The sequence below is a fragment of the Aulonocara sp. 'chitande type north' Nkhata Bay genome, linkage group LG20 (genome assembly GCF_057382095.1).
Source record: "Aulonocara sp. 'chitande type north' Nkhata Bay isolate Kocher_YH1m ecotype deep benthic linkage group LG20, A_spYH_male_GT1.1, whole genome shotgun sequence".
In the NCBI taxonomy this organism is placed as follows: Eukaryota; Metazoa; Chordata; class Actinopteri; order Cichliformes; family Cichlidae; genus Aulonocara; species Aulonocara sp. 'chitande type north' Nkhata Bay.
The window spans coordinates 33844095-33858174 of record NC_141363.1 but is presented as its reverse complement, the minus strand read 5'-3'; the positions used below and the strand labels follow the sequence as shown (position 1 = coordinate 33858174).

The 14080-nt window shown below is 42.7% G+C and overlaps 1 protein-coding gene across 2 annotated transcripts in view; it reads right to left on the bottom strand.

The window, feature by feature from the left end:
* Positions 1 to 12161, bottom strand: part of LOC147306067 (adenylate cyclase type 6-like) — a 54880-nt gene extending 42719 nt beyond the window's left edge. The window contains exons 1-3 of one of the 2 annotated variants that reach the window (XM_086279009.1): positions 11953 to 12161; positions 7214 to 7471; positions 6140 to 7079 (exon numbers count right to left, since the gene is read on the bottom strand). In XM_086279009.1, the coding sequence (XP_086135135.1) occupies positions 6140 to 7079; positions 7214 to 7233 (960 nt within the window). In that variant the 5' untranslated portion in view covers positions 7234 to 7471; positions 11953 to 12161. Of the gene's footprint in view, positions 1 to 6139; positions 7080 to 7213; positions 7472 to 10198; positions 10435 to 11952 lie in introns of those variants that run through there. The other variant, XM_086279010.1, reaches the window with a different exon arrangement.
* Positions 12162 to 14080: the final 1919 nt, after the last annotated feature.

The window sequence follows — 14080 nt, the reverse complement described above, 5'->3', positions numbered from 1 at the left end:
TACGAATGTGAATCACATCATTAGCTGCACTATGGTATAAGGTGGCATCGTTCTAATCCCAAACTGGAGCAGTCAGTCACTTACTGACTAACACTGCAAAACAGAACTGTTAACGTATTTATTTTGCGCGTCCAATCTCATTGTTAAGTTTGCAGATGACACTACAGTGCTCGGACTTATATCCAACAATGATGAGACAAACTATAGGACAGAGGTGCAACAACTAGAGTCATGGTGCCACGACAATAACTTGGTCTTAAACACCAAAAAGACCAAGGAGATCATTGTAGATTTCCGGAAGAGGGGTCATAACAACCATCTGCCTCTCTTCATTGGCAGTGAGGCGGTGGAGAGGGTGAGCAGTTTTAAATTCTTGGGGGTAACTGTGACCGAGGACCTGTCCTGGGGCAACCATATCACCTCAGTTGTACGGAAGGCCCAACAGCGCCTCTACTACCTGAGGAGACTGCGGAGCGCACACATTCCCAGATCTCTGATGTTGAACTTCTACAACTGTGCCATCAGCAGAGTTCTGACGTATGGATTTCTAGTGTGGTTCCCCAGCTGCACCAAGGCCGATCAGCAAGCACTCCAGCGGGTGGTGAAGGAAGCTGGCAGAATTATTCGAACAAGTCTGCCAGAGATCAGTAATATCTTCCCCACTCGCTGTCTGAGGAGGGTGCACAGTATTCTGCGGGACCAACATCACCCTGCGCGCCACCTTTTCCATCTGCTGCCCTCAGGGAGAAGGTACAGGTCTATACAGGCCAGAACATCCAGACTGGCCAACAGCCTGTATCCACAGGCTGTGAGGCTCCTGAACTCTCTGCCCCCCTCTCACGGACAATAACCATATCCAACTTCTTAATAGCAATGAACTGGTCTGCATTGGTGCATCATATCTTTATTCTCTTCCCCCTCCTGCCCCCCCCCCCCCCTCTTTCTTAAATAGATAACTATCATATCTGATATCATATCTCACAGTACAATAATATTGAATGGGTGCATTGTTGTATTTTGTCATGTTTCTCAGGTCTTTGTCTGAATTTCTACGAACATTATTGCTAAGGATTGTCTTATTGCATTGGAGTCACACTGGGTTAAATATGTACACTTGGGTTTTAAGGGGTATTTATTATTTTCTTCTTTTTTTTGGGTTGTATGGAAGCCCCAAACGCAATTTCATTGTTCTTGACAATGACAATAAATAAATAAATACTAAATACTAAATACTAAATTTTAATTTCAATTCAGGTTAGATTTTTTTGTGCGCAACACAGATTTTCTGTGCGCAGAGACCGTGCCAGCAGTGCGCAATTGCGCTTGTGCGCAGCTTAGAGGGAACATTGGTTCCAACCCTGGGTAGGGTCAGAAAGGCCATCTGAGATGGATGTGCCATTGTGACCCCTTGCAAAATAAGCGAGCAGCCAATTTTACTTTCACTCAAGGAAAGCAGGGCAATAAAAATAAGCCATTCACTGCCGATTTGAAAATGTAAGACCTAACCAGGAACCAAACACCATCTTTTACTAAGAGTCTCAGTTTTAACCCGTCCAGACTAAAACACAGTTTTTCTGACTTATGCCTGATTTAGACTTCTGCGGGTAATCTAAGTCGTAAATTACAACGTAACCAGAAACCCTTTTTAACTCTTTGCTGTAACCTTCCGAGTTGCAGGTAGTCGCAGGAAGGTTACATTGCAGGTTTAAAAGAGGTTTCTGGTTATGTCGTAAGTTATGATGTAGATTTCTAAATCTAGTCTAAATCAGGCATACAACAGGGTCATCAGTGGTTCCAGCAGTCTCAACTTTCCAGGGTGTAGCCCATCTCTCCCCAAGATTTAATTCTACCTGAGTATGCAGTATAATATCTGCTTTCTATAAATACTAATCTATGCAGGAATAATAACAGCAACAATTTCCCCAAACTTTATTACTTTTTATTCATTAACAACGTTCTCTGTGGTTTCAGTTCATCGTTTCTCTTTGACTTGATTATGGCTTTAAATGATTTCTGCAAGAAGCAAATGAAACTAGGGTTTGATGCGGAGCTGCTCAATTTATCTAATTGTTTCAATTTCAATGATAATTTTGGCATCCATTGATATTTAAAGCATGGCAAGTGAGAAAGATTGAGTACTGCACTGCTTTAGTTGTTAATATTTCTTTAATTCTGCCTTTAATCAAACCATTTTCCTTTATTTTTGCCTCTTCATACATGTCCAAATTTAGCTATAAGACTGAGCTACGATAACCTCAGCCAGTGATTTATTTCTGTAGGTTTTCAGGTAAAGTTCAAAGAAATCCACTGAATTACAAACAGAATTTTCTTCATTTTTTAGCTTAGCATATCAACTATGCTAACCAACCCAATTTATGTGATGCAGATTAATCAGCTTCACTCTGACAGAAAATAAGGGAAGTGAAATAAGACATCTAGAGTCTAACAAACTCTCCACCCTAAAAAAAAACAAAAAACAAAAACACTATCTGCATTTACATCATTCGTCATGCCCAGTTTTCGAATCGCCTGCACCAATCACCTGTACTCATCCATCCAAAGAGAAAGCCGGTTAATGAGTTATGGGAGAAAGAGGAAATAGCTGCAGGCAAGCGTGAAGCAGTGATTGATGACACTGAATTAGCTGGTCACACAGTACACAAGCGACCTTAGGAATTAACAGCATAGCTGGGCTGCAGTGATCTCATGACTTTCATTCACGTAACGATGGCAAACAATGTAAGAACATGTGATGGATTACACTATGATATATCGTGCCTGATGTGACAGAGCACGCTGTAATTACTGAGTTCCCACGAATCCCTAATCTACTCCTGTGCTACAGTAATTAATTTATAATAAACAATCACAATATTATAACACAGGAGTCGATAAATGCATTACAGTGACAATTAGTTAAGATTAAGCCTAATATCCCCCTTATTGTTTCTTAGTAATGGCCTTCCTATTTTGTTTTGCATAACTTTTCCCAGAGGAGAAGACAGCTGTAAAACAGCTAAGGCACTACAGAGGCCAAACATCCACCATATTGCCCCCCCTCTCTTTCGGCCTCACCCCCGTCACCCCCGCCCTGAGAGAAAAGTACAAAGTGTCCCTTGTGTGAGAGCACAGAGACCTGAGTGATACTGCTTTATATCATGGTATTCTCCCACTGTCACACAACAGCACACATACGCGCACACACTTACAGCCGTCCAGCTGGGGCGGTTCATTCAGCCCACTGACCTTCAGTGAGCCCCTAGGTCCTTGGCATGACGCACAAACAACACACTGTACAGCGAGACCCATAAGCCCCAAAGTCCATGTAAATACGCACATACAACGTGGTGACAAAACCCAGCAGAGCCGTTTACAGTTCACATGCTAGCCGCCCCATCAACAGCATGATGTCAGTGTTTTAAATGCAGTCAGGGATATGACTGAGAGTCAAGTTCAGTCAATCTACAGAGAAGTTTATCACTATACATCCAACGTTTCGTTTTGCTTGCATATTCAAAACCTCATTGTTTCCCCTTTTTTAATTAACCCAAAACAGTTGGAACCTGAACGTAATTGCTGTTGTTGTGAATAAATATTTTATCTATAGAGTGTCGGGTAGGTACATAAAATTCCTATCACACTGTAGTAAGGCTCAGTTTTACTTTTGCCTAACAAAGCAACAAACTCATAACTAAACTGACCAGTTTCGGCAATGTGTTTTATTGAAATTAGCTGATTTTCAATAGAAGTTTTTGAAAATGACTAATTATTTCTGCTTTTTTAAAATCACACTGCAACAGAAATTCATTACAAATCTGCATTGTCACATCATAGCAAAAACGTCCTCGGTTTGAATCCAGTCTAGGGCCACTGGGGCCTCTCTGAGTATTCTGGCTTCTTCCCAGAGGCCAAAAACAACCTAACATGGGGTTGGGTTAATTGGATGTAGATGTGAACGTGTGCATTAGTGGTTGTCTGCCTCTATGTGTTAGCCTGAGAGAGACTGGAAACCTGTCCAGGGTGTACTTTGCCTCTCTCCCAACAACAGCTGGGAAAGGCTCCAGCCCCCCAGTGACCCTGAATTGAATAAGCGGAGGAAACTGGATGGATCATGTAGAATATTTACACCAAGGATGCCATTTGTGTTCATATTTTCTGTTAATTGATTTTCTCATTGGTTTGGTTTGGTTGTGCTTGTCAGAAATTTGAGTGTGTTTTATTTTACTGATTTTAATTAAGTCCAGAAAAGAAACCTTACTCATATCAGTGCACCATCACCTAACTTAACAACTTTCAGCTCCATATTTTGGTTTTGCAACAAGAAACTGTTTCTGTTCTGTTTCCTGGCTCTTATATACTCTGTTTTCAGCCCTTACAGCCAGCTTATTCCATAAAAAAAATGCTATGAGAAACCCAAAGTACACCGTAAACTCTAACACAGAACACAGAAATACAGATTACCATTCATACTCACGTTCACACCTATAGCCAGTTCAGTTTACCACCAATGAACCAAACATGCATGTCTTTGGAAATACCCAGCAGAAATACCCAGAGGCCCGGGGTGAACATGCAAACGCTACACAGAAAGGCACCAAGTATATTTGAACAAAAACTGGATCATCAAATCATCAGGAAGGCCACTCCCAATGAATCTAACTTAGCTTGTTGTCTCCTGGACGTGTAAATACAGATTGTTTTGCAAAGGTGACATTTGAGAGATCACTATTAGGATGTTACAGCCTTCAAAGCATTTACAGATGTTCTACCAGAATGCAGTTTTAATTTAGATACCTCCTAAATCAATCTGAGTGCTCTTATGCTTCTCTTGCATAACGCCCAAGAAGAATAAACATGGGGATAAAAGCTTGGCTTAAAACTGTGTTTCTCTGACTTGTCAAAAGAACAAAAGTAAGAAGGTACTATTCTGCTGTTATGCAGTTTTATTACAAAGTAAGGTACTAACCACCATTCCTGCTGTTATTGCTATGGTATCTTAAAACCTGAGGGTTTTTTTAGAGAGTAAAAAAATGATAATATATCAGTCAATATGGTTTGGCTACATAAAGCAGCAACTTTCAGGGTTGTAGAAATAAAGCCAACAATTAAGTCCCAAAAACTGCAGTTCCTCTTTGTGTCACTTGAGGCTCTGGCTCCAAAGCTGAGTAAACCCTCACACTCCCTTGTTAAATGCTCCGCTTAAAAGCATCAAAACTACAAGGCCCTTTAGCCTCTATAGTTTGTTTCCTCCTCATGGAGTTAGGGGTGTGGCCACTTTGACTGGCAGATGTGGTAAAATAGGCTGCTATTGCCAGCAAGTCACAGACTTCAGTTGGACCTCTCAACCATGGTTTTAGGAGCATTAAACGGAATTATTATGTTATTGTTAGCTACCTTAACAGCAGTATGTGTAAAACCTAAATGTGAAAAGGCCACCTGTTTTTGCACCACCGTCTGCTGAGCCGCAGCTGCTTCGTTATCATTACTAAATGAATCCAAGCGCCTTTTTTTCTGTAAAACAGCTTTAATCTCACGACTACCAATACATCTGTAAGAGGCCAATACTGGCCATTAACAGGGGGGAAACCATTTGGGTTCCTGTTTGTGGTGGCGCTCTGCTTCAAACGGATCTGGTCATTCGAATACTTTTTAAATGTGGGAAAATGGCATTCTTTTTTTATTATTCAGGTTGGGGGTTAAAAACTTTGCTGGAGACCTCAGCATATTGATTCAACCAATGCTTAGCTACACTCTAAGCCATTTATAATGAGTGACTCACCCAAGAGCCTGTGTGTTTTAAGAGGATATGAGAGTATGAACTTGATCATGAACTTCTAAAAAACAGCAGGACAACAAATCAATAACCACAGAATGGGAAGAGAAGAAGGAGCTGTTCCCTTGTCACAGGGGTCACCACAGCAGTTAGCTCTGCATGTTTCATTTGGCAGTTTTATACCGGATTCCCTTCCCGCCACAACCCCAAAGGAGATCTGTATCTGTGGGCTGGAAATGAACCAGCGATCTTTCACTTGCCAAGCAAATATGTATGGAGACAAAAAAGCAACTACTGTTGGCCATCTGTGTCGCTTCACATGAAAAGCAAAGACACCACAGAACATTCAGACATCAGGCTTTTTACCTGTTTCCAAAGGAACTTGTCTTCCTGGTTGACCTGCCAGGTGGTGACCACGTGTATGATGGACAGCACTGCTCCACTTAGTACCGCCGCCCTCATCCTCACAGGCAGCAGAGTGTAGATGATGTAGATGAAGAACACGGACCACCAAATGCCTTCCGAAGCACTCCTGGGTGCCACCATGAGCACCCCAAAAACCTGGACGGACACTAAGACCCCGATCACCAGGTAACTGACCATCCACATGTAGTCCTGGTGGAAGCCATTGCGGTTGCACACTACCATTAGAGCCATAAAGAGTGCCATCGCCACTGAAAGGGCTGACGAATAGGCCACGTGAGGGGCGGCGTGGACACAGTGGAAGGTCAGCATGATGCCGCACACGATCACAAGTACCCCCATGAGCATGGTCAAGGAGCTCTGGTTCAGCCTAAAGAAGTAACGCTGGTATAGACGCTCCAGTTTGCGGGACTGGAATTTTTTCGACTGGAATACTCGTACCACCCTGAGCCAGCAGTCCGCAGCCGTCACTACCCCCGCTGCGCCGTTGGGACCTTCGTCGCCCATGTCGCTGCTTCCTCCATTACATCCCCCTTTCCTCCCTTTTAACTCCCCGTCCTCAAAGCCCAGGTCAACTGATTTCAGCCCCACACCTTCGCTCGGAGCCCCTCCCCTTTTGCCATAGTGGTCCTCCTGCCATCCGCAACGGACGCCGAAGTTTCCCCCACCTCCCATGGCCCCTGCCCCCCCTCCGCGGTGGTGCTGATGGAGGGGGGCTCCGGAAGGGGGCTCCATAGCATCGGGGTCCCGCAGACAGCTCATGTAACGCGGGTTGCAGAGAGATGAGCCTCCCTTCCGTTTGGACTTCTTGCCATTGCGCTCCCCCCACGCAGTCTTGCGGTCGTCCACTCTGGCAACTAGGAAACCACTGAACCAGGACATTCTGTGTGAGCAGAGAGGAAAAACATTCAGTAAAAGAACAGTTCACATAACAGCCACAGCACTGATACCACAGTGGAGGACCAAAACACCGTTTTACTCCTCGCCTCGCCTGGAGTAGAGGAGTTGTTCGTTTACCTGTTGGGGTTCTGGTACATGTCCCAGCCCTTTCCCCTGCAGCCGGTTCACTCATTTATCCCCGTGGACAAAATTCTGAAGACGCAAGGAGGTGTTTTTAGGAGCCACGCTGCAGGGCCGCAGGGTGGGAGTGACTGGATGGGGGTTAAATGGCGCACAAAGCTCCAGATGTTTGTGCCAGAGCCAGTGATCAGAGACCAAGATTAATAAGATGACCAGTCTCTGCTGCCAGGCCTATCTCCACAGCTCCTGCTGGGTCTAAAGGGAAAAAAAAAAACACACACACACACAGAAGATTGTACAGTGACAAACAGAAAAAGGTGAAGCAAAAAAACATTTTTAAGTAATCAGGTGAAACACACAAGCAGCCTGTCACTGATGCTAGTAGTCATACTAATAAACTCTTCTGACACACGTTTAGCTCTTTTAATAGCTCGTTAGAGGGGGGGGAAAAAGCTTCTCCATGCGCAAATTGACAGGAAATAAAATGCATCATACTGAGAGCAAAATGCACATAAATCTAATTTCCTGGAAAACCAGACACACTTGATATAGTCTGAAAATGGATTCAGAGCTGGGGGAGGGGGCCCAAAATAGCATGTAGGTGTGGGTTTTTTAAGGTGAACCAGAACCTGCTCCGTTTGACACCCCCCCCCCCCCACACACACACACACAAAAAGACCAAAAAAAACAAAAAACAAAACACCCTCTGGTATAAACACAGAAATTTGAAGGCAGGTGGGCTTGAAGATGCAGAAAGGTTCCTTCAAGCTCTGCTGATAATCACAATCAACAATAAACAGACGAGTGAAAAATGGAGATAAATGCAGCCGGACAACAGGACACTGTCAAGACAGGAGCAGCATATACAACATGACAGGATCTGGGGCACGGCAGGATTAAATCACAAGTTGTTCACCTATATTTTCCCTTTAGTTGTACATAACACACACAGCATTTCATACATACATTTTCTTACATGTAATTTGTCGTCTGGTTGGATAAAATTTAAAAGTAGGGATTTTTTGTGAACTCCAGAATAAATGAAATTAAACTTTTGGAGTTGTGCTTTTCCTGAAAATTGCTTCTCTCCGTCTAACAGGACAACACTCAGAGCACACTCTGTTTTATTAACCTTTAAAGACTTCTATGTATGTTTACTTTATGTGGTTTATGATCTCGAATATTACATCTCTCTTAATGCCATGAAGTTTAGGAGAAACTTTTTTTTGTCTTCTAATTTAATTTGATAATCATAATCATATTTTTATTATCAGTTATATTTGGTAACCAAAAGAAAACATAGCATATGGCACTCTAATGCCTGCCTTTATGTTACCTTACAAGAGAATGACCCCTGTGAGCTCCACAGAAGAAAGAAAATCGTATCCATGCATCACACACAAAAAGAAAATTTGTGTGTTTTAAGTGTTTTGGAAAATTCTGAACAATTAAAAGTCATAACAAAACACGAGTGATGGTTGGAAGTGGAATCTTCAAATTGATGATTCTTTTGCTGTCTTTCACATTATCTGCGCCGGCGACTTACATCATGCGATGGTATTAAAAATCGAACTTTCTCCTGAGTCTTTGGTAAGTTCAAAACAATCCTCTGGCAGTAAAAGTGTTTAAGGTGTATTTGGGGTTTTGCTTTCCTCTCATTGGGCTGTTAATGATTTATCCAGAACAATAATTTGGCAGCAAAATAAGCTTGAACCAAGGTACACATATTTGGCTAAAGGCACAATTTCCTGGTTCAGTTCGGTGAAGAAAGCTCGAGTTGCTGTAGGTGACTGACAGCTGAAATGTTTTTTGTTTCCATCATAAAGAAATACTATGACTATGACCAAACTTTTGATTGGTACTATATATACGTATACTGTAATATAACATGATAACCTCTTAACATGTACCAGGTAATCTGCAACCTGTTAGGATTGGGTTTTGTTGTGACCACCTGCTAAATACTTACATTTTCACAAACTAGAAAATTTTACATTTTAAAGCTTTTTCTTTTGGGTGTTTCAAGTGATCAAATAATCCATAAAAAAAAGGCTGGTCGTTAACCAAAACTTAACCCTAACCTTAGCCCCAGATGGCCTAACAATGACCTGACAAAGCAAGTTTCAAATAATGAGGTCAGCAATTCTATAAACCAACCCCTGACAGGCAAAAGCTTGAACTTCAGAATAATGTTTCTTTTTTTTTTCTACTCTGGCTCTGTATGATGTCAACAAAAGCAGACATTTGTATTGTGGTCATGTCGGGCACACAGATGTTCCAACAGAAGAAATGAGCTATAACAACTTGTCTCAGACAGAGAATGAACTGAGGGACTGCACAAAGGCCAAGGAGATAGACAAGGATTATTTTCAAACTGCTTTGAATTATGCAAAGCTACTCTAGCAGAGTTCAAGTTTAATATTGTGAAGCTTGAAATGGGCCCAGCAACTTCCCTTTCAAATTACTGTTAATAAAAGTTCACTTTTGTCTGCTATTTTTGTTTTCTTGTTTCGATCGCAAATGCCTAAAGTAGCAAAATCATTAATTTCACTACTCACTACTGCATTTTGCTATACTGTGTATAAGATAATGTCTTGTTTAATAACTCATGCTGGCTTTAATTAATTATAGGATGGCTGGTTTAAACAGAGGGTGGCCAGTTTTTACAGACAGTGGTTGAACTTCAGCAATGATACATAAAGGATAACTTTGAATCCAGAGCCACTCTAGCTGAGTCCAAGAATAAGAATATGGATTAGGACGTGCAGTACTGTGTCTGTTAAAATGGGCATGTCTGTGGAATTAAATTGGGAATTTGTGCTGACCTGTTCAAATTTATTGTGTTTCTACCTGTTGTGATATCACTATTAGAGCTCTCATGTCATGGAAAATACACACAATAACAGTTTGGCGTTGTAATCATTCACTGTAAGCACTGTTACAGTCCCTTATTGAGTTATAAAACGTCTGTCTGCCAGATACCCTCAGCTCCGTAGTGCAGAGTCGAACGCATAACGCAGGAAACGCACAGCCGCTTCTGCTGCTGCTGCACCCGCCGCCGCCTCCTCCTCCTCCTCGGCCGGTATTTTCACCGGAGAGAGGCACGATGTGTTGTTGAAGCAAAAATAGATTTTCCTCGCTATATCCTGCTGCCTGCATGCGCCTTCGCTGGCACGTATCTGTCCGAGCTGTAGCCTATCCCTCCTCCCTGGCAGCGTATCGACAACATTCAAGGAGAACCACCAACACCACCTCACCACCCTTCTCTCTCTCTCTCTCTCTCACTCTCTCTCTCTCTCTCTCTCTCTCTCTATTTCTCACACACACACACACACACACACACACACACACACACACACACACACACTTCCCTACCCTCTCCTCCCACCTCCACGGCTGCGTCCCTCGCTCCCCTGCACAAGGTCGACCAGCTCATGCCCATTTGCAAACGTCGCGGAGCTGCCAGCCGCTTGTGTTTGCATGGTGCCTGGCTGCACTCTCCGCCCCCCAATCCCTCCCCACTGGCTCTAGGACAGGCAGGGAGGGGAGGGGGGTGAGAAGGGGGGTGACCGACCGATTCCTAAGGGGCATTTTAAACCGGACAACTGGCCACAAACAGCGAGCATTCAAGTCACTCATTACGGGGCAGTAGACATGTCCGAGGGCGCGTATGCATGCGTCTCTTTCTCCCTGTGGTGCACTTCTCATCCAGAGGATAAAATGCAGGAAATAAAATAGGATCAAGCAGTTGGTAGTGGGTGGGGGGGACCAAATGTACGCTGTGGATTTTGAAAGGGCAATTTACGCATATTCTGCGGCCCTGTTTAGCTCATGTGCGGATGATGTGCCTGCGATCCTGTGCCTAAATGCCATGCACAGACAGGCCGTGTGTGAGGGCCCGCATTCAAACAGCGTAGGCTTCTTGTTACATAACACCACGGCCTGTGTGACAACCATAGCGGGGACCATAAAACCATTCCGCCGCGTCCCGTATCTCAACTTAGGACACAACACGCCTCTGTCAGCGATTTATTCTCTTTTTGTCGTCCCCCCTCCTCCTTCTCCTCTTCTGTCCTTCAGTCTGCAGCAAAGCAATAGCTCACAGGATTAGTGCACTGACAAACACGAGTCTTGGGTAAATAAACAGATTAGCATTATATTTATATTATTACTGCTGCACATTCCTCAGCATCAGTCAGTGCAAGGAAAGCGAGCGATCGCCTACAAAAGAAAGAAAATAAAAGAAAGAAATCCACCGCATTCGAAAGGCAATTAGCGCATAAAGAGAGGTGTTTGAGTTTAAAGTTATGTCATTAAAAAGATCCGAATCATTATGAGCGCCTCGTGCGAGATGCAAGCCAGCCCGTCAGCGCTGTCAGCTGTGCTCGGAAACACAGGCGCACGGTGATGCGGCTCATCCTTTCCCCACTGCTACACAGATATGTTGTTTTTGGCCGCCAGTGGAAAACATGTACTGGCCGCGTATCCTCTGCCACCACCGCCGCCACACCGCCGCCGATGTGAAGCAGAGGCCTCGCAGCAACTGTCGCCAGCCATGTCATTCACTTCAGCACAAATGGAGTACTGACAGCGAGGTGGCACGGGCGTCTGCGGCGCAGCGCAACAGCGCCCGAGACGTTTGTGTGACAGGAGAACATATTTTATATATGTCGGCCTGCGGTGTGCAGCAGCAGCAGCAGCAGTTTTTAAAAAAAAAAAAAAAAGGACGGACTCACCGAGATCATCTTTTTCTATCCGCCGACAGGAGCGCAGCACACGATCCGATTCGGCGCGGTGGTTGTCGGTGGTGGCGCCCAGGGTGGAGGACCATTTGTAGCCTAGCGGTCCAAGGATGGTCCGGTTAAATTGGTCACCCTGTGGTGGATCTCCTCCTGTCGTCTTCTCGCTCCACTCCCTTGCCTCTCCTCCCCCTGACCCTCTCGGCTCCCAGCACCACTGTCAAGACAGGGGGAGTACAAACATCACACTTCCGTATACGGTTTTCAAACTCAAATGCTGCTGCCGCTGCAGAAGAATCCTAAACGTATTTGACAGAAGGAACATAAAAACTACACATCTTACAATTCAGAGATTTAGTTGATCTTAACACAGCACGGGTTATGTACGAAGCACAAAACGATCTGCTGGCAAACTGCGTTCCTAGGCTGATGTTTAAAGAGGCAGAGGTCAGTCAGGACCAATGTTTACGTCTGTCAAAAAGGGCGCAAACTTGTGGGGCTGCACGAGAAAGACTGTTTAGAACCTTTATTATTTTCTTTGCTCTTTTTTTTGCAAAATATAGTTATAAAATGTATGTAAATTATTGTTGTTTTATTTTCCCATGGATATTTTCTGTGATTATAATTGTTTTTAAACTCTTAATGACTGATTTATTTTGTATTTAGCATTAATATAAAAAACCGCTAGAATGTAAGTAAAAGTATGAAGTTGAAATCCCAGCAGAGGATTGGAAATCAGCCAGTGCTGTCACTCATACTCACACTGTGCATGCTTCTGATAAACAAACATTCAGTAGTTATCGAAGTGTTAGAGGCTCAGATGATCAGTGGAAAAGTACGAAGTGAAACCAAACTGATTGAAAATTATCTTTAAGGGTGAGAAACAAGCAGCATTTTGCTGATGCTTTATTTACCTGTAAATTCACTTGCACCCCTGAGGCCCTGAATGTTTTTGGTTTCTATAGGGTGACATCATAGAAAATGTTTTAGAACCACTGTTATATTTGGTGAACATAATGTATGTGACTCTTGCCAAGTTAAATCATTATAATTACAACTATTCCTTATACTTTGTAAACTTTGTAATATACAGCATTATTTCATTTTGTTCAGTCTGTTACTGTTACAGTCTTGGAGCAACTGTAACCACATAATTTCCTTAGGGATTATTAAAGCTTTCTGATTCTGATAGAAAACTTTTAACATTATTGGTGTGTCGTTTTTTTAAAATATAGTTAAACCATCCAAATATCTTAAATTTACAAAGTCTGATCACAGGATATAATAGGATTTCACCTGCATACTAGAAAAAAGCATTCATAATGAATTCTGTTTGAGTTATATTATCGCATTGATGCAAGCCAGCTGTTAAACAATTTGACCCCTAATTAAAATACAGGACTAATGTGATTCTTTGCAGGTTTTAGCCCAGTTTCAGAAGCAGAATCGGAATCCATTCTTTTAGTATTAAACTTCTTCTGTGCAGTAAAGTTCAAAGACCCATGATGGGTTTTTTAATCAAAACTATATTGCAAATAAAAACATAAGGGGCTCTAGACAAACATGAAGGTCTGTGTTTGTAAAAAAATAAGCAATAGCTTTGAAGCACAGTTTACCTCAGTGTTACATATAGTACGCATGTAAGGATTTCTGTGGATGAGAACAACAGGCCTTCTTTTACAAACTAAAACAAGTTTTAGCAGCAAGTTAAACAATATTTTTGCAACACCCAGTTTTCTAATGATTAAGTTGATGAATAACTAAAAGAACTACATTCATTTATATAAATATTTAATGCATAGCTTCTTATCTGGGTGTTCATTTAATCTAGTGATCCAGTAATAAAAAAAGAAAAGAAAAAAAAAAAGACCTTGACAGCAGCTAAAAGAAAATTGACTAAAATGAGTATGAAGGTTTGTTCTTCACGCCTATCTTGTTTTATTCCATTAAATCTCAACTATTGCATCAGCTTATTCACTTCTTGTGGTCCTCGCACGTTCCAATTGTGGCGTTTTCGGCTTTTATTTTGACATGAAAATCCTCTAATTTCCGGCGTAATGCTGTCTAACTTTGGCTGCTTGGCGCAGCTCCGCTCCGCCGAGGCGCGCCGCTGCTGCTCACACCA